At 51.3% G+C, this 20,258-nt stretch overlaps 1 protein-coding gene and 1 pseudogene across 1 annotated transcript; both read right to left on the reverse strand.

The window, feature by feature from the left end:
* Positions 1-124: 124 nt before the first annotated feature.
* LOC144166272 (uncharacterized) lies at positions 125-8,507 on the reverse strand (annotated as a pseudogene).
* Positions 8,508-13,573: 5,066 nt separating this feature from the next.
* On the reverse strand, positions 13,574-16,142 carry LOC144166273 (uncharacterized). Its single transcript, XM_077695814.1, has 3 exons — positions 15,929-16,142; positions 14,580-15,311; positions 13,574-14,100 (listed from the first exon to the last, which is right to left on the reverse strand). Exons 1-3 carry the CDS (start codon positions 16,140-16,142, stop codon positions 13,574-13,576), a joined length of 1,473 nt encoding a protein of 490 aa, XP_077551940.1.
* Between the last annotated feature and the right edge of the window lie 4,116 nt (positions 16,143-20,258).

Below are 20,258 nucleotides of genomic sequence, written 5' to 3' on the forward strand. Positions count from 1 at the left end.
AGATGAGACGAACGATGGAATGGGGTGAAGCGATCTATTTACAGAATGGGCATAGCGGCCATTGGATTGGATTGGAAAAACGTTTATTTGACCTGCAGTAAAGCGCGCGCGCTTTAGACGCGGCCTACGTCGTCTTCTTGGTGCGCCTGCAAGTGTCTCGACTCGCCTTTTCAGGCTCACCGAGTCCCTGCCTGGCTAACGCCTCGATGACCCGCTGGATGGCCTTGAGTTGCGTTTCTTGGTCTTCTGTCCGCGTCGCCCATTCGAGCGACGGCGGGAATATCCGTCTTCGTGCTTCATCCGGATGCTTTTTGCAATCCCACAGAATGTGTTCCATGGTGGCTCTTTCTTCACGGCACACCTTGCACTTGTCGGCCATGACGCAGACCTCGGGCAAGATGCGCGGCGGGAACGTCGTCGTCGTCGTAATCGTTCTTCGGTCAAGGGGCTGTGAGGGATTGCCCACCTTAGTCCTGTAACAATATATTACGAACAAGAGCGATCACCGCATTAGTGACACGTCTGTACTCTTACGTGTCCTCAAGATTGCCGTTTTAAAGTCCTCACTTGGAAGGTGACCATTTGAATGTTTTCTTGTTTGTAGGTCCAACTTCCTCAGTAGGTCTGTTAGTCTATCTGCCAATCAATCAAACCCGCTTTGTTTCAGTTGCACAGGTTAATTCCGCGTGGCAAGATCAAAGTGGTTTGAACAAATTTGCACGTGGGGTACAGTAAGCAGAGCAACCCTCACTAAATTCAAGTACACAGAAAACAGCTTCAACAGAGACAACAGATATCAAGAGGGGGGACTTAGTGTTGCATACAAATAGTTGACACGCATTTGCCAATCAGTACAGCAACAAAACAAAGGAACTCGTTCCCAAGAAACACACTCAGGAGAAGCCACAGAAAAAATAGGAGGCGGGAGTCGCCGTACTACAGAATGCCATTTGTACACAAACTGCACACAGCTACTGACAACACAACTATAGTTATTCCACAGAAGAACACGTGCCTAAGAACTATGCTTCAAAAACAGCAAAGAAAACTGTCTATGACCCTGTCGTGTAGCCGGCACGGTGACACGTAAAAGTAAACACACTACACCACTGTACAATTCATGACAATAACGCGGTTTATTCAGCGAGTATCGTTTATATACACACGAGCGCAGTGGCGCCATCCATTGTGTGTCCAATGATTCAGAAGGCCATCTGGTGTACACGAACAACACTACATCTACCCCTTCCCTTAACAATAGAACACAGATTATGTACACAGAACAGAACCAGTCACTCCCCGTGACGGTAAAATTATAGTAAAGTCTGCACTGTAACAAAGTCACCGCACATAGTCTCTGAGTCTCTCGGATGGTCTTCGCTGCCGTCTAGAGCGACGATCGGGCATCGGCTGCTCCTGTGGCTGATGGAAGGCCTCTGGTTCGTCGACACGATCAGCACCCAGTCCTGAGGTCGTGGTCCCCGTTGGTGGAGGCCCTGGTGGGCTTTCCGTATGAGGAGGCAGTGCTGACCCCGCCGGAGACTGTGCAGCTTCCTGTATTGGGATATTTTCGGACGTGTTGCTCTTTGCGTTTGAGGACGGTGTCCGTGCTGTGGTGTTCCCTGCCGAACCGTCTGTCTCCATGTCCTCCCGCAGCGGTCCTTGTCTTGCCCCTGTTTCTTCGTGAACAGCTTCATGGGGTACAGCAGACAGTTGGGAGGCATTCCAGGTACGGCCGTCCTCCAGGTGGAATGACCATCGATCGTCCTACCCGCTTCAGTATTTTGAGTGGAGCATCCAAAACAAGGGGTGCCTTTCATTCCAGGTACCGGGAATTTCACCGGCATGTAGGCCCCAACTTTACATTTGGGCTACCTGCCTGCTCTTCGCTTGTCTGCATACGCCTTATTTCTCTGTTGGTATTCGCAGACACGACGCCTAAGTCTACGCAGTTCACGGGCGGGATGGGTGCCGAAATCCGCTGATGGCTGGCCAACAACATCTAATGATGTCCTCATGTGGCGGCCACGAAGCAACACTGCTGGGGAGATGCCAGTGGCGCTGTGGGGTGTGTCTCGGTAAATACCCAGGTACTCTATATAACAGTGGTCTTGATTGGTCGCTGCTCTAGGAGAGCTAGCTGTATATACGATTTCAAGACCCTGTTGAATCTTTCCACTAAGCCATTGGCTTGAGGGTGGTAAATTGCCGAGAAGAAATGCTTGATGCCCCTGTCCGCAAGGAAGCACTCGAATTCACTCGACGTAAACTGTCGGCCGTGATCTGAAACTATTTCAGTAGGGTAACCCTCTCGCGCAAATACAGCAAGCAGGAAGTTGATCACCGTGCGAGAAGTGATGTCACTGCAGAATGCAATCTCAAGCCATCTGGAGTAGTAGTCCACTACCACGATGACAAATCGACAGTCAGCCGGTGCACGTTCCAAGTGGCCCATTATGTCTATTGATAGTTTGTCCCAGGGCCTGTCAGGAAGCGGGACAGGCTGGAGTGGGGCTTGGCAGTTCTTGACACTCTTGTCCGAGGCTTGGCAGACGCTGAGCTCCGGACGGCGGCCTCCACATGCTTGTCGAGGCAAGGCCACTAGTACTTTTCCCTGATGCGCTGCTTAGTCTTCACAATTCCCGGGTGCGACTCATGAGCTAACTGGATGAATGTATCCCTTAGCTTGGCAGGCACTACAACGAGTTCTGTGCGCAGAACCAACCCATCTACTACCGAGAGCTCGTCTCGTATTTCGTAGTACGGCGTCAGTTCTGCGGCAAGTCTTTTCCTTGTTGGTCATGATGACTGGACAAAGTGCATGACCTGCCGTAGTATGTCATCCTCAACGGTAGCAACCTGAAGATTGTCCCAATGTACAGAGGATGTAACCAAGGACACAACCTCTTCTTCAACCTGGAAGCCACCTTCTGTGTCTGGCATGGGCAGTCTGGACAAGGCATCTGCTACCTGGTTGTGGGCCCCGCTGCGGTACTGTATTTTGAAGTTGTAGCGCAGCAGTCGTGCGGTCCACCTTGCGATACGAATTGGCCGCTGTCCTGTGCTACGGGATGAGAGCAATGCCACCAAAGCCTGGTGATCCGTCAGTAGAGTAAATGATCGGCCCCAGAGGTAAACGTGCCACTTCTCGCAGGCCCACAGACAGGCAAGACCCTCCCGCTCTCCGGCCGGGTATTTTCGTTCTGTCTCTGTTAACCCTGTAATGCCCAGAAAAATAAACTAATAGATAAAAATTCCAATGCTTTATTACATTATAATTTGGGACTGAAACAATCGAGAAACGCGAAAAAAAGTTTTTCCCCCAGGTTATGAAAACACATACTGTATCATATACACATAAAAAGTAAGAATATGTACTCCTACATATATAATGTAGGTATATATGGTATCATGTACCCATTTATATGTAGGTATATGTATATCTAGATTTAAAAGTAGGTATATAATGTATCACATACCCATAAAAACGTGTATCACACACGCATAAAAAGCAGGTGTAGACCCACCGGGCACGCTTACAATGGAGGGTGCTGTATTTCAAACTGCACGTGGGACTCCATGCAGCCTGTTATGGAACTATTGTTTTTTGAAAGAACGCTCGGGAGGTATCAGAAAGGTATCAGCTGGCGTTTCTTGGCGGTCGAAAGGCACAGGTGGGAGTAAAAAATCCGAAGGATTGCGTATCTTATATTTTACAGTGGGCATTACAGGGTTAATGTCTGCGATGCAAATGCCACAGTCCGTACATGGGACCCCTACACTTGCTGCAGTACGGCACCGAGACCGTACGCAGAGGCATCTGCTGCGAAAATGACAGGTAGCGCCGGGTCAAACATTCGTAGGACCTTGTCGGATGCTTCAAGTCTTTTTACTCGCGCGAAGCGCTCTTTCGCGGCGTCATCACAGTCGAAGTGCACGTCTTTGCGAAGTAGACGGCGCACTGGCTCTACTTCCTCTTCCAGTCGCGGCCCGAATTTAGAATAGTATTCAACTAGCCCCAAAAAGGAGCGTAGCGTGGCTGCATCTTTAGGCGCAGGAGCATTATTGATTGCATCAACCTCGGCCTGGAGCGGTGCTATACCCTCTGCGCTGACGCGATGTTGAATGCGTTGAAGACGTATTTTTTGTTGAGCTTGAGCCCAGCTCCTGCTACTCGTTCCAGCACTTGCTCTAGGTTTTGCCTGTATTCGCTCTCCGTCTTGCCAAAAATGATTATGTCATCCAAGTAGCACAAGACCGCTTTGCAACCTCCAAGAATTTTCGTCATGATCTGCTGAAACGCAGCTAGTGCCGATGCCAACCCGAAGCAGACCCTCTTGAATCTAAAGAGGCCATCCTGCGTTATAAATGAAGTTAGGTCTCTGCTGTCTGGCTGGAGTACAACCTGGTAGTAGGCTGATGCCAGGTTCTCCTTGGAAAAGCAGCGTGCTCCATTGAGGGCATGAAGCAGCTGCTCCATATGAGGCAAAGGGAAGTTGTCTGCTACTATAGCTTTGTTGGGTTCCCGGAGATCGACACACCGTCGAATGCTACCATCTGTTTTGCGGGCTGCTACAATAGGAGATACCCACACGGAAGCATTGGCTCTCTCAATGACATCAGCAGCAAGTAGCTTCTCAAATTCGTCAGAGACAGGCTGGCGGACTGAAAATGGTAGAGGCCTCAGCTTCTGTGTGACTGGTGCGATGGAGGTTTTCATCTTAACTTTGTGTTGCACACCTCTTACAAGTCCCAGGCCAGGCAAAAACAAGTGGTCAAACTTGGTCCACAGTGTTGGCGGCATATCAAACATGGGAGGGCCAAGGGGTTTTTTATGCATGGTGCTTTGGGGAAGGCCTGAATTCATAGCTGGAGGAGAAGAAAAGCGAAAGGAAAGGCCGAAAGGTTATCCAGGCTTAGAGCCCGGATTGATAGTCGGCACTGGGGAAGGGGTGTTCAGAGGATAAAAGAGATGGCAGGCGAAAAAGGGGGGATAGGAGCGGGGTCGGGCACACACTTTAGTCCCTTCGTGGGCACTAGAGTCTCTCAGCTAAACCTGTGGCCTTCATAAAACGCAGAAGGGCTTTTGTTGCCTTCTGCGAAGTCGATTGTAGGGGTCTTTGCCCTAGAATAGTCTCTAGCTTGAACTGTTGATTGTCCAATCTTCTGAGCTCGGCTGCTAAAACGCGTCTTTCCGATGAATACTTGAGGCAACTACAAAGCACATGATCGATTGTCTCTTCAACCTCGCAGGCGTCGCAGTGGGCACAACTGCCCATCCCGATGAGGGAGGACTAGGCTTTCTTGAAGGCCACTCCCAACCACAGCCTACAAAGTAAAGTAGACTGTGATCGAGTCAGCCCACACGGAAGACGACGCTGGAGTAGAGGGTCCTGGTTGTAGAGGCGCGGGTGCACAAAGTCCGGTGTATTCCATTGAGTAATGGAGGTCCTCCGCGCGAACTGACGAAGCAGCCTAGCAGCATCAGTCCTTGCAAGCGGAAGCAAGATGGTCCTTTCACTGTCATGGCCTGTCCGGGCAGCTGCATCAGCCGAGACATTGCCGGTGATTCCACAGTGACTTTGCAACCACTGAAATATAATATTATGGCCCTTTATGACAGCCTGGTGAAATATTTCCCGAATTTCTGTCACTAGTTGGTGCAAAGGACCGTAGCGCATGGCTGCTTGGAAGCTTTGCAGGGCGCCTTTGGAGTCGGTAAAAATGGACCATTTTTGGGGAGAAGCTTCCATGATGTATTGAAGGGCTTCACGGATAGCTGCAAGTTCAGTAGCCATCGAGCTCGTCACATGGGCGACACGGAATCCAATCTTGGTTGATTCTGATGGTATAACCACCGCACCTGCCGAGCTCGAGCACGTCACAGAACCGTCTGTGTATACATGCTTCCGGTCTTGTGTTGTTCGTACAGTAACTGCATAGAAAACTGTCTGAGAGCCAGTGGTGGTAAGTCGGCCTTTTTTCCAATGCCAGGAACATGCAGACGAATATCCGGTGTTGCCAGGCACCACAACGGTGAGGACAGTGTGACCGCAGGTGTGTAGTCTGACGGTACCTCAGCCCTGTACGCTGCGGCAATGGCTGCTAAGGAAGAGCGTGGTCGACTCTGAGGAAGCTGCGCAAGGTGGTGACATGGTAGCCTCGTGAGGAGCCTGATGTGTAGGCGTAGCGTCTCAGTGGTCACATAAGTTGCTGTAGGATAGTCTTGGGCAATGTATAATGTGCCCACTGTAGAAGCACCTCGCGGCAAACCAAGACACGTGCGGAGAGCTTGCGCTTGGATGCTCTGGATCACCCCGAAGGTTAGAGGAGCATGTACCGGATATCGCTGGCAAGCTGTAGCGCAAAACTCCCAAGAAGAGTGCCTGGTACAGTTGCAGCATTCCTCTGACCGATGTGCCCCACGTCTTTCCAGCGAGAAATTTGAAAATGTTGGCGATGGCGGTGAGTTTCTTCTTTAAGAAAGACACATGTCCGCTCCATGACAGGTCCCTGTCGATGATCACGCCAAGAAATGTGGGATTTCCGGAGTAAGGTATCGACTTTCCATTGATGGTTATGGGATATCGGGACATGGTTTTGCGGGTAAACGCAACGACCGCGCACTTTTCACTAGAAATGCTGAGTCCTTGCTTTCGGAGGTATGCCCTCGTCACATTGGCTGCTTTTTGAAGCCGTGCTCGCCGCTGAGGTCGATTAACAGCCGAAGCCGAGAGGCAGATGTCATCGGCGTAAATTGATATACGGACAGTCTTCGGTAGAGCGTGGACAAGCCCGATTATCGCTAGGTTGAAGAGGGTTGGGCTTAGTACCCCACCTTGAGGAACACCACGTTTGATGATGTACTGCGATGTTGGGCCGTCTTCTGTCATTACAAAAAATGAACTTTCGGACAAGAAGCTGTGTATCCATTTGTAAATTCTGCCACCGAGTCCAAAGTGCTGAAGGGCGTCTAGTACTGACTCGTGAAGCACGTTATCATAGGCCCCCTTGACGTCAAGAAAGAGGGCTGCTGATAGCCGTTTGCGGCTTTTTTCTTGCTGAAGCTCTCTGCATTCCTGCGCGGACATTTGCAGGCAGCGCAATTCCTCTCCCATGATGCGAAGGCCAAGGGCTTGAACGGCATCCAGGCCAAGGAGAGATGTACCACATGGCGTAACATGAAAAGTTACAATGGCTTCTTTCCCCTTGTACGTGACGAGGGCGTGAAATGACCCGAGAACGGGAATCTTCCTGCGCGAAAAATCCAGCAATGTAAGATGGGAACTTGTGAGTTGTATTGCGTTTTTGAACAAGCCTTGGAATTGGTGCTCACCCTTAATAGACACGGCCGAGCCTGTGTCAACCAAGAAGTTCATGGTATGCACCCGTGTCGTCGCAGTAACTGGTGCGACTTTGACATCCACGTAGACGCCTGTACTCTTATAAGTACGGACCGCCAAGATGCTAATGACACTGGCAGCATCATCTCCCGGAACGATTTCATGGACCTCTGCAAAATACCCTTCTCGGCCGCAACGGTAGCTGCGACATGCTCTCTTAAAGTGGCCGTGGCGTCCGCAGGCAAAACATGTGCGACCACGCGCGGGGCATTCCGAAGGCGAACAACCTGTTGCGCCGCAGTTTCCGCGGGCATTTGCATTTCTAGGCCCGGCGACAACAGCGGCGGCGGCATTCACATCAGGTGAAGGTGCACTGTACGCGCGTGAGCTGAAGTGGCAACGGCCCGGGAGGCGTGTGCCATTATCGCCGTTATCTCGTCGACCCTGCCTGGCTCAGCTGTCTTGCAACTGCTGCTGAATGCGCTGCACCGGATTGGCGAAGGCTTCGAATTCACGCTGGGATTGCTCACGAAGCCGTGGTACCTCGACAGCTTGATCGAACGTAAGGTTATCGCCTTCCAGCAGCAATCGCTCTCGTAGCCGCGGGCACGTGACGCCTGCTACGAACTGTTCACCGAGAGTTTCGTCCGCTTGGGTGGCGAAATTGCAAAGAGCTGCTAACTCCCGAAGCGCTACGGCGAAATCAGTGATAGGCTCACCCTGCAGTTGACGACGCTTCCGGAATCGATGGCGTTGAAGGCGGACGTTGCAAGGGGCGGCGAAACGCTTCGAAAGCATCTCAACGGCTACGTATTACTCGTCGGGTGGGCGCGGGGCTCCGGTGGTCCCGTCTTGCGTTCCAGTAGCTGCAGTGGTTCCGATGATTCCAGCGGCGGCATCTGGCGTGGGCGTGACACCGGGTGCAGCACTCGTTAGCTCTGTCTTGGTTTGCGTCGTACTAGGCGGAACCGCCTCGAAAATGCGCTGTCCTTCCGTACCAAGACAATGAAGCAGGAGGGCGCGGCGACGTGGTGCGGATAGCTCGGTTGCTCCGGACGCCAGCAGAAACCTCTCAAAGAGGCGTAACCATCGGGCCCATGGAACATCGGGCGTGCCGGGGGTGGCAAGAAATGGAGGCGCTGGCAGAATTCCCGTGGAAGACATGCTCGTCGCCAGAATGTTGTGTAGCCGGCACGGCGACACGTAAATGTAAACACACTACACCACTGTACGATCCATGACAATAACGCCCTTTAATCAGCGAGTATCGTTTATATACACAAGAACGCAGCGGCGCCATTCATTGCGTGTCCCATGACTCAGAAGTCCATCTGGTGTACACGAACAACACTACAGACCCTAACGCAGCACCTAATCCCGTGTCCTCGTTGCACATAACCAACAAGGCTAGCGTTGAGGATCAACTATCATGCTTTTCCTCAGAGTATTTCACTTTTGTACCGGGAATAAAATTTCAGTACATCGTGACTCCACCTTGCAGATACACTCTGCTCTAAATTTTTTAACCTAAAGGGATCTTGTTAGTTGGTTGGCAAAAACTGAAGCGCTTTTATATCTGACTCTAGGCAAGAAGACAGCGCGTGGTATGATTGGACATGAATTTTATTCATAGTTTTAGGCATTTTTGGCCTCAACTAGGCAAAACAAACCAGATAGCAAATGTTAATAGTCGACAAGTAGCCTATTTGTCATCTACTTTGTCGTGTTCCTTGCGGAGAGAGCCGCGCGCAGGAGCGCACCGTGACGAGCAAATGGAAAGCAGCCTCATCACAAAGAACTTGTTTATTGGCACAGCGCGCGCTTCTTATACGCGCTGGCGGTTGCTTATCCCCGAGATAACGGAACACGCAGACGACGCCCGTCGGCGCTATCACATTCCTGCCCCCACAGGTCTGTTGCGAAAGTCCTGCGACTGGTACCCATCGGGTTTTTGCCGACTGCGCGAACTTCTACGTAGAGAAGGAGGGTCTCCTGATGGCGTGGGCTGGAGGAGCGCCGGGCGTGGAGAACCCTCGGGAGTGGGCGCCATGGGCTGGACGGTTGGTTCCTCTCCTAAATTCCTGTGCAGGCAGTCTCCACCATACATTGCCGGGTGATATCCTTGCATGGTCCGGTCGTAGACAGGGCTTTCCGCAACTCCGTCGCTGCGGACCCATCCTTGGGAACTGCCTTGGGGAACACGGATGGCTGAGTCGCTGCATTGGCTCAATAGGGGGACTGGCGGGCATATCTGCGGGCTGGGAACAAGTGGAAACACGCAGCGGAACAACGTGAACAAAATGCACATTTCCCCCATGTTCACCAAATAAGTCACTGGGCTAGTAACCTCCACTGCTAGGCCCTCTGTCCACGACACTTTTTCACCCCTGACCATCTTCACCTAAACCTTGGGACCATCCGTGAAGAACCGGAACGCCGAGCGATATTGGTTGCTTTGAGACTTGACCTTGTGTTGTACCTTTTTCATGCCTTCCTGAAAGGACGGCCTTAGTAAGGGCAGCTTAGTTCATGGGACACTTTTAAGAAACAGTTCGGCTAGGAAACGGCCTGTTACGGGGCATCAAGTTGTGCCATAGGCAAGTAGGAAGTGGTTCAGGCGTTCTCGTAGCGTCCTGTGGGTGCCGGATGTGCCGTCATGAAGTAGCTGCTTGCACAAGGTTCTCTTCACGGTCTGCACGAACTTTTCCGCAGCTCCATTTGATTGCTGTTGATAAGGCTGGCTGTACGTGTGGCGCAGGCCCCATGACTCACGAAAGTCATTGAACTCCGCCGCCGCAAACTGGGGGTCATTATCCGGTACCACTTGTTTAGGCAACCCATACGCCACGAAAAGAGATCGAATCAGTTCAATGACATAGAATGCAGTCGTTGATTTCATGTGAACAACGTCTATCCATTCGAATGGGTGTCGCCACAAAGCACGAATGAAGCGCCCTTGTGCTAAAGAAAATCCAAATACACTCTGCCAGCAGTGAGCAGGAAGGGGCCGCGGTTTCATGGGGGCCCGCGGCGTGGAACTCTGCAGTGCTTGGCAGATATAATCATTATTCACAACGTTTACAATGTCTGCGTCAAGCCCAGGCCACCATTCTATGCCACCTGCCAACATCTTCATTCGGGCTGTACCCGGGTGCTCGGCATTAAGCAAAACCAGGACATATCTTTGCCATTTGTGCGGAATAACTACCTGCTTCCCCATGTTAGGCAGCCTTGCTCTAACGATAGTTCCATTCGGTGAGTGTCGTATCGCTGAGTTCTCCTTTATTCCTCCGTGTGCGGGTGTGCGGGTTTTCGAGGTTTGCTAAATTTCCCATACGAACAGCGCGGGAACGGCCTACACAAAATAAAATCTTCCTCTCCGTCGCATGGACACTTCCAACTCTTAATAAAGCGTATCTGAAATCGGCGAGCATTCACTTGCTCAATGGTGCTCATTGCAGTTTTAATTTAAAATTTATGTGGCTTTGCGGGAGCGCAGAAGTCCCCTTTACACCATTAGGATAATTTCACAGTTTGCACGGGGGGGACCAATATTTCAAAATATGATAAATGTCCACATTTTACTTTGCGGCCTTTCGATCCTACGCAAGACTGCGCGACACTAATCTAACAAGAGAGAATGGATAAAGCTTAGAAATCTCAGTTTTGTTCTTCAGTGATTCTTCAACTGTTTTGAGAAAGTGTCGCCCGAGGGGCGACAGTTCATTGCAATTATGCCACCCTTCTACAAAAGTGTTCGTCTAAGACGTCAATTTTCCAGCCACCGACCACTACACTGTAGGGATGGCGGCTCGGGGGACGCCTAGCGAGTTCTTTATCACAGCTCCAAGACGAAGCTTCTCAATACATTTTTGTCCACTTCAAAAAGCGAAGGCAGATGTTTGTGGTAGGATGGCGGTGGTATGTGGTATGTGGGACATCTGAGAACATATTCGGTGCTTTTTCGGACGGGAATACTTGCGTGATTTGTGTTGCCTTAGTGGTGGCCGAGGCAGAATAGCCGCCGAATTCTTCAAGCATTCGTATGTGGCGGAGAATGTATTTGTTTTGGGAGAGTAGGAATATGCAGCCTCAACAACAGGAATGACCATAAACACATGTGGACCCCTGTTACGTTGTGGCATACACATCACCTTGTGTATGGAGGCCGAATTACCTCAAGGGGGCATTGAGGTAAGTTTTAAATATGGTGGGCTTACTTGTGCAAATTAGAGTCCTGAATTCTGCTGCCACGTTTCCGCAACTTTCGCTGCGTTTATACGACTTTAAACATTTAAAAATTCATTTAAAAGTACCGTCCTCCTCTCGCATTCATACCCTCTTTGCGGAATTTCTACGGCGTTTGGAACGACGTTTACTCTTCGAGGCCTAGCTGGACTTGAGCCCACACTGCGGCTCGCTGACACTCCAGCAGTTGGTAGGCCGGCCACCCGGAATGTCCATGCAATTCATTCGCGTAGTTAAAACTAAGGCACGACAACTGTTGTAATAAGAAGAATGTTGGTTTACTTTGTTAACTTGTAAAAAGGTCAAGTCAGTGTACCTCTACACGTCCATGCATACGTAGATTGGCTTACGACGCTTTGCTGAGTTTATGTCAGTGGAGGTGTAACCTGAATGTGCCTGTGCAACAGGTAGGCTAGTAGAAATTATACGGTAATAAAAATTAGTAGAATATTCAGCGAATTTACATAGGTGACAAGCAGAAAAAAAAGAGTTACTTTCTTTTGTTCAGGGTAAAACCAAGGTATAGGATCAACTAGTACAGATGTCACCAGCACAACCTTATATTTGCGATGTATATTTCCTCTCTTAAAGAGAGCAGTCACTACTGCTAAGCTATTTGTGGGGATTGGAAGGTCGCAAAAATTAGGCAGAAATTCTCAGAATTACCTACTAAAGCATTGCATTCTCATGCCGCTTGTCTTGAGTGTGAGTTTTTCCGGCCATTTCTTTGTTTTTATGAATTCAGTCCGCACAATTATCTTTATTTACGCTGTGGGGCGCTATGTCGGGCGAGAGAAAGGAGCCTCGCACAGGACGACCATTCGTTGGCCAGAACAAGGAGATTCGATTTTGTCGAAACTCTTCGAGACCCCGTGTCCTCGCGCGCTCGCGCGCCCGTGCTTGTCCCGCCATGTCGCTTGGGCTGCCACGCGAGGTGCGGCGCTCGATCTAGCATGTCGCTGGAGCTGCTGCTACAGGGCTCCCTCCAAGAGAGGAGCGGGAATGACGAGCGAAAAAGTCATTCGTGTTCCGAGTGGACACGCCGATGTGGTCTTGTTAAAGGGGGGAGATCAGGTTCCAATGAAGTGACTTAGGCGGGAGGCTCGAGATACGCGGGCTTCATTCATTCAATGGCCACGGTGCCTGGGGTGCCATTGATGTCCACGCCAAATTGGTCGATTGACGTTGAATGAGCGGATAGGGGCCGAGGTAATGTGGCCGCAATGGTCCTCGGACGGGTCCATAGCGCACAACACATGCTGGCAGTTTTGAGGTCACGGTGCATGTAAGTCGTCGGGTACTTTGCAAGGCGTGTGGGTTAAGGCCGAAGGTCCCGAAAAACGTTTCGTAGGTGATCGACGTAGTCACTTGCAGGGACAGGTTGCGAAGACTCGTCGAACAAGTTCGCTGGCAAACGCAGAGATGTACCGTAGACGAGCTAAGCAGACATGCAAGAGAGGTCCATTTTGTTCACGCTCCGGATTCTGAGGAGCATTAGTGGTAGTCGTTGGTCCCATTCGGTTGGGCATCCGTGCGCTGTGAGTGAAGACTTGAGGTGTTGGTGAAAACGCCCGACGACACCGTTTGACTGCGGGTGGTACGCGGCTTTTCGTAGACGAGTCGTGCCGAGAAGGTATAGTAGTTCTGTGAACAGGGATGACTCGAACTGACGCCGCGATCAGTGACAACAGTGGAAGGGCATCCGTAGCGCGACACCCAGGTAGAGACAAAGGCTTAAGCTACTGTGGAGGCCGTGATGTCGGGTAGAGGGCAAGCTTCTGGCCAACGTGGGAACCAGTCAACACAGGTTAGGATGTACCAGTAACCTTGGCAAGGGGGTAGGGGGCAAACGATGTCAACGTGAAAGACAGAAAAACGTTCATCGGGCCGGAGGAACGGATTGGCGGGGGGAACGGAATGCCGTTGGACTTTTGAACGCTGGCACGGCGAGCAGGCTTGTAGCTTGTCTCGAATGTCAGCGTTTATAAGTGGCCAAACGTAGCGGGACGCAATGAGTTTTTGAGATGCCCGAATGCCACGGTGGGCCATGTTGTGGATGGCTTCAAGCAGGCAGCGACGATGTGAGGCAGCAGGAAGGGTCGGAAAACACCTGTGGACGAGTCGCAGACGATGGTAACACCACGAAATGGTACGTCTTCAAGCTTGAGTGCTATAGGTGCTCCACGCAGACGGGGGAGCTCGTTATCCTTGGCTTGTGTCGTAGCCAGCTGTACGTCAAGCGGGTCGGTAAGTGCTCCCTGCGTGCCTGGTGAAATGGCATTTACATCGCCCATGCGACTCACAGTGTCTGCAGGTGAATTGGCCACACCACTGACGTGCTGTATGTCGGACGTGAACTCCGAGAGGTATGCCAGTTGGCGCACCTCTCGTGGAGCGTAGAGGGTGTCAGGGCGGTTCAAGGCGAACGTGAGCGGATTGTGATCGGTGAATATTGTGAACGTGCGTCCTTCGAGGTGACGTTTGAAGTGACCAACAGCGAGGTACATGGCTAGCAGTTCATAGCCGAAAACACTATATCGTGTCTGAGCCGGAGTCATGCGCTTGGAGAAAAACGCTGCGCTTGCCATGCACCTCTCACTCGCTGCTTAAGGACAGCTTCGACGGGATAACTTGACGCGTCGGTCATGAATGCCAAAGGAAAACTTGGATTCGGATGAGCAAGCAGTGCAGCGTCGGCGAGAGCGCGTTTGATGGCCCGAAAGGCACTCCCTGCTGCAGCGTCCCAATCAAGGGAAGTGGATGAGCGTTTGTGGAAAGCAGCACTGTCGAGAGGTTTGAGCAGCGTGACACAGTTCCTAATAAAGCCGCGGTAGAAATTTACCAGTCCTAGTAACTGGCTGAGCTTTGTCACCGACACTGGTTTGGGGAATTCGATGATTGCCTGAACCTTGGCGGCAGGGAGTGGACATATGCCAGTGGCGTCCAAACGATGACCAAGAAACTCCAGAGCAGTGGCACCAAACTCACTCTTGGAGACGTTGGTGGCGATGCCGTGAGCAGCGAGACGCTCGAAGAGAAGGCCAAGATGCTTCAGGTGCTGTTCCAGGGATGTGCTGGCCACCAGAATGTCGTCAACGTAGGCGTATAAGAACGGTAGCCCCCGTGTTACGGCATCAATTAAACGCTGGAATGTTTGTGCAGCGTCGCAGAGTCCAAATGGCGTGCGCAGAAATTCGAACAGGCCGAATGGGGTTGTGATGGCGGTTTTACGGATGTCTTCTACAGCCACAGGGATCTGGTGGTAAGCACGAACCAAGTCTATCTTAGAGAATATTGTGGCCCCGTTTAGCGTGGCGGTGAAGTCTTGGAGGTTGGGTAACGGATAGCGGTCAGGAGCGGTCTTGGTGTTCAAGGACCGGTAATCTCCGGAGGGGCCCCAGACACCAGTTTTCTTGGGCATCATGTGCAGTGGTGATGCGTGGTTACTGAACGATGGACAGATGAAGCCCAGTTTCATCATGTGCTCGAAATCTTGACGGGCGACTTTGAACTTGTCAGGCGCGAGCCGCCGTGGTCGAAAGAAAACGGGAGGGCCAGTGGTGATGATGTGATGACGGATGCAGTGACGAACAGGCTGAGTCCAGTCAGGTGGCGCTGTCACGGTTGGGAAGTCCCAGAACAAGGTGGCGAATGGTTCATTGGCAACTGTAGCGCAGGGTGGTGCTACATTAGTAGCTTCCTCCGCTGACACACCTTGCACTGAGAGGAGTGGGAAAGCATCAAGTAATCGCTGCCGCTTTATGTCGGCGATAAGACCATGTTTTGTGAGGAAGTCGGAACCGAGGATGGCGGTACGAACGTCGGCGACGAGAAAAACCCACCGGAAAACTCGGCGGAGCCCCAGGTTGAGAGTAAGTGAGTGTTGCTTGCAGACGGGTATGCGCGTGCCGTTCACTGCTTGTAAATGCGAGATGGCACGAGAAGCACGATCCGAGTGTGCAGCGGGCAAAACGCTAACCTGGGCACCGGTATCTACGAGAAACCTCTGTCTTGCGGTGCGGTCGGTGACGTGAAAAATGCGACACTGCTATGTTGGGCCGAGATGGCTTGTCGCCTTTAGCGGTCGGCCAGGCCGTTTCCCGTCCAGGCGCAGGGCAGACGGCAGTGGCGGGAGTCAGCGCCGAAACGTTGGTGGTAGTAACAGATGCCTGCGTTAGGCGAGTCGCTGTGTGGGCGCTCTGGACGCCTTCGCTGCGACGACGAGCGACGACGTTGACGGGGAGGTTGCGGCGAGATATCACGGCGTGTTACGGCAACGATGACCTTGTCTAGACGATCACAAAGGCTGTCGAGTCTAGATGAAATGGCGGACTCACTGGGCGCTGAAGCGTGGTTTCTGGGGCGGAGAAGACACGGAGGCTTAGATGATGCAACCGCGGCCACTTGAGAAAAGGGGGTGGAGACCTCCCTGACTTTGTCTGCCAGCGCAGCGAGTGCCTGCAGGTCCATGGCTATGGCAGTGGCGAGGTCCATTTGGACGTTGGAAGATAGGCGCTGAAGGAAGAGCTCACGCAGCAGTGTGTCATCCATGGCGTGAGAATGCGTTCCAAGGAGTTGCTTCATGCGCCGTAGAAGTTGGCTTGGCCAACACCAGGGTTTACGCCGTCACCAACTGGGTCAACTAGCGCAAGGAGGTGGAAAAGGCTCTGGAGGACCCAGAGACTGATCTCCTGATAGCTGTCGTGCGGAGCGCCAACAAGGCCACAGTACGGGGGGAGGTACCCCTCTGCACGGCACTGCCTGACCTGGAGCTCATGAGACTGCGGGCCAGGCGCAACCAGTTGCAACGGCAGCCATCCGGAAAAGGCGTCTGGAAGACTGGACAGCGTACTGGCAGGTGGATGCGCAGTTCAAAAGGAGAGTCAAGAAGCGGTAGAGGCAGAGCTGGGAGTCGCTCTGCTCCTCCATGGACTCGCGCAGAGATCCAGCCAAAGCCTGGAGAGTCTTCCGGGCCTTGCTACAGCCTGCTGTCCCCAACCGGCACCCTCTTCTGGCCTCCGCCATTTCCTTGGGCATCACTGAGGATGCCTTGCCAGAGCGGCTAGCCGACCAGTTCACCCCGGCTTCACCTGCAACTGCGGCCCAGCTATACCTGCGGCCGGAGTCCCCCAGGACCCGCAAGTGGTGTCCATTTGCGGTGCCGACATCACATTCCGAGAGCTGCGGGCAACCCTGGATCGATGCCCGAAGCGGCGGAGTGCCCCTGGCATTGACGGGATGACGTATCAGATGCTCCGGAACCTTGACGTAAGCCAGCTGGGGCGCGTCTGCTGCTCATCAACCGGGTGTGGAGGGAGGGAAGCCTTCCACCTTCTTGGCGGGTCGCACTTGTCAGGCCGATGCTGAAGGTCGGTAAGCCGCCCACCGAGCCTGCATCGTACAAGCCGGTTTCCGTGAGTATGCAGCCATATTTTGCCATAGAAGTAGATAGTATTTTGTTCTATTCACAGAACTGTTACTCTTACTAATGTAATTACTTTTGAATCTAAGCCTTTGGAACGAGTCTCTGACCATACGTTTCTAGGTGTAGTATTTCATGAACATCTTCGTTGGGGATGTCATATAAGTTCTATAAAACGTAACATTGCGCAACACATTGGCATGTTAAGTAAATGTAGAGCCCTTTTGCCTACGAGACTAAAAAAGCAACTTTATTTTGCCTATGTGCACGCACGGTTACATTATTGCTTACTTGTATGGGGAGTTGCGTCAAAATCACTCATGGTTGGCTTGCATCGCATGCAAAAGAAGGGTCTGCGGTTCATTCATAATCTCTCAAACTATACCAATACATATACATACTTTCTAGCAAGATTGCATAATTGATGTTCAGTCATTGTATAATCAACGACTGGCTGAAACGATTTTTCTAGTGTTCAATACTAACCCAGAGCTTTTTCTTTTTAATTTCACTAACACTGAAGTGGCATATAATTTCCGGCATAAAAACTTTATAAAAGCCCGAACTAGAACTAATTATGGCACTCAAACACTTAAATGGCAAATTGCTAATCTTTTGAACAATCACCGTGTAGTTTTTGACATGGTTGAACACACTTTCTCGGTGTACGCTTCTAAACGAAAAACCAAAATATATTTTCTCCATGATGTGTAAGATTTTTCTTGTAGATCTGTTGACTTTGTGATTTTTTACGCTATAATACTTTTTCTGCGCAAAAACGAAGAGTGGGCACGATAATTTTATTTCTGTTACATTTTGTTACGCAAGAAAAGCGTGCAATTCTCTTCAGTTATGTCTTCATAGTATGCTTTATTTTGGCATATGTTGCTGTTATCACACCGGAAGAGTGCATGCTTGTTGTATGTATCTTGGCATGTATAGCTGCTTCTGCTGTCGCTTGTGCTGTCAGGTGCTAGGGCCCTAGTCAGGTGAGTATTGCAGTCGTCTTTGGCGGCAGCTGCTGCACCTGGGGCGACTGCAATGCCTGAATCGCCTTTTGCCTCAGCACCTTGGCAATTTTATTGTCAGAAGTTCAATAAACAAACAAAGATCTCGATTTCCGAAACTGTTTAGTCGCTGTTGCAACAGGAACTAAGAGCAACTCAACACAAGCACATGGTAGCAAATCCGAAAAAAAAAAGATTCATCTCCATCGTTTCAAAGAGAAAATACAAAACGTTGGACAATCTCTCCGTATTTAGGAAACATACCCTGGAGAAGAAAAAAAAAACAGAGAAAGAAGCAACCTGTAATATAAATTTCAACCGTCAGCATGATGGACGTGGGGCACATGTCTAACTGATATAAAGGGCGGTAGACACGTAGCCCGACAATCTGCAACAGTGCCTCAAAACGCCGTCGATTCCCGTATGAAGTGGTTGAACGAAGTAAGTGAGAAAAAGAGATATGCGGGACAAACTCTACCCGTGGCCACACTACCCCCTGCGAGAAAAAAAATTCACCCCACCTCCCCGAAGGGAATCGCGAGGAAATGCGAATGCATTTCTTTTGCGCGACAGTGCGCGGAATTTATAACTAATAAGGAGACGGTGATTTGTAGCGTGACCATTTATTTAACACCTGTTTGTGTTGTCGTTGTACTTGACGGCCACGATCACTGCCTTGTGGTCGGTAAAGTGCACAGTCAAAGGGTCTTTGAGAAGCATGCGGGCGTGGGAGAGTGGGGCGAGCGTCGAGAGGAGAAACACCGAAGCACCGCGCCTACCCTCCCCTACACTCTCGCCTACACACGCGGGAGCTCCGGCGAGCCCTTCGGCGAGCTCCAGCGAGCCCTCACACGCCCGAGCGCGCTCCTCTTCTCCACTCACTCGCCGCTCGTAGCTGCCGCTCGTAGCTGTAGGAGCACGCACGCTCGTAGCTGTTGCTATGGGAGAGGGGGTGAGAGCGGAGAGATAACACCTGCGGGCACGTGGACGCCGCACGGTGCCTGACATGGCTCGAGTAAGAAATGCATTCGCATTTAAAAGGCTGATGCCGGCCAATCTCTACCCATGACAAACTACCACAGGACTGTTCAGAGTATGTCCTATTTTCAACTGAAACATGCCATTAAGGGGAGCATGGCTACATCAAAACAAGGCTATATTGCTAGATAAGTTTTCGTCTAACCGCATCCCGCCAGACCCAACACGTACCCCTACAATCAGAGCTCAGCTAGAATTTTTAAAACTTAAATACCTCCGTTCTTGTAGCCATGACCACACACCATGTATACGATGAAATGAAAAATGAGCCCTGCTGGCAACCCTACACACACTCCAAATAACTGTCCACAGTTTGCGTGGAACTATACTCAGATTTAGGACACCATCCACGTGATTCTCAGCATTGATAGTCATCAGAAGGCAACACCGGCGCGCTCGAGCCGGTGCGGAAAGACCCAGGCCTGGCGGTAAGGCAGAAAGAGTTGGCACTACCAACATATACCACACACCCGCAACCCTTCTACGTACGAACCACTGCTCAATGAGCATTACGGCGGGCAGAGATCTTCCTCCGCTAGGCGTTAGCCTAACGCGTCACGTGGAAAAGGTGATTGGGCAGAGCCCAATCGAGTCGACTACATATAGTAGCCTCATGGTAACTGACGGGACCAAGTGCCCATGGCTAAAAAATTGCCTTCACTGGGGCGCGAGCTCAAAAAAGGTCAGTCATTGCGATTCCGGCAAGTACGTACCATCGCCCTAGAGGCTAACTGGAGGGCAGAGAGCTCCCTTCGATGGGTGAACCCCTTCGCGTCACTTGGGGATCACAGTGGCAAATCTAAGCGCCGGCCGGTGAGTACCCGCACTCATGTCGGGACTGGATTCGTCAACGGCATATGGCTATTAATATGACGCACCATAGCGCGCATTACCTCTACTGCCTGTCGACTCATCAACAATGCGGGATAACCACGAGGATGGAATTCATAATTGCATTAAGACGCCAATTGTTCGTGGAAATACTTTGTTCCAGCACAACTGAGCATGTAGTGATCAATGTTCAAGCACTCTGCTCCACAAAAACACTGGCATGAAGGAAGGAGGGAGATCCGATGAAGATAGAACGGGAACCTCCCGTGTTCCGTTATTAGAAAAATGACTTGGCGTGGCGGGGGGAAATATGGCGGGAGCCGAAGGACGTCAGGGACCCATTTGAATAACTCCGTGTCACGACGCATG

Source organism: Haemaphysalis longicornis, unplaced genomic scaffold (assembly GCF_048455015.1).
Source record: "Haemaphysalis longicornis isolate Haplotype H1 unplaced genomic scaffold, Haemaphysalis longicornis Haplotype H1 scaffold_161, whole genome shotgun sequence".
Lineage (NCBI taxonomy): Eukaryota > Metazoa > Arthropoda > Arachnida > Ixodida > Ixodidae > Haemaphysalis > Haemaphysalis longicornis.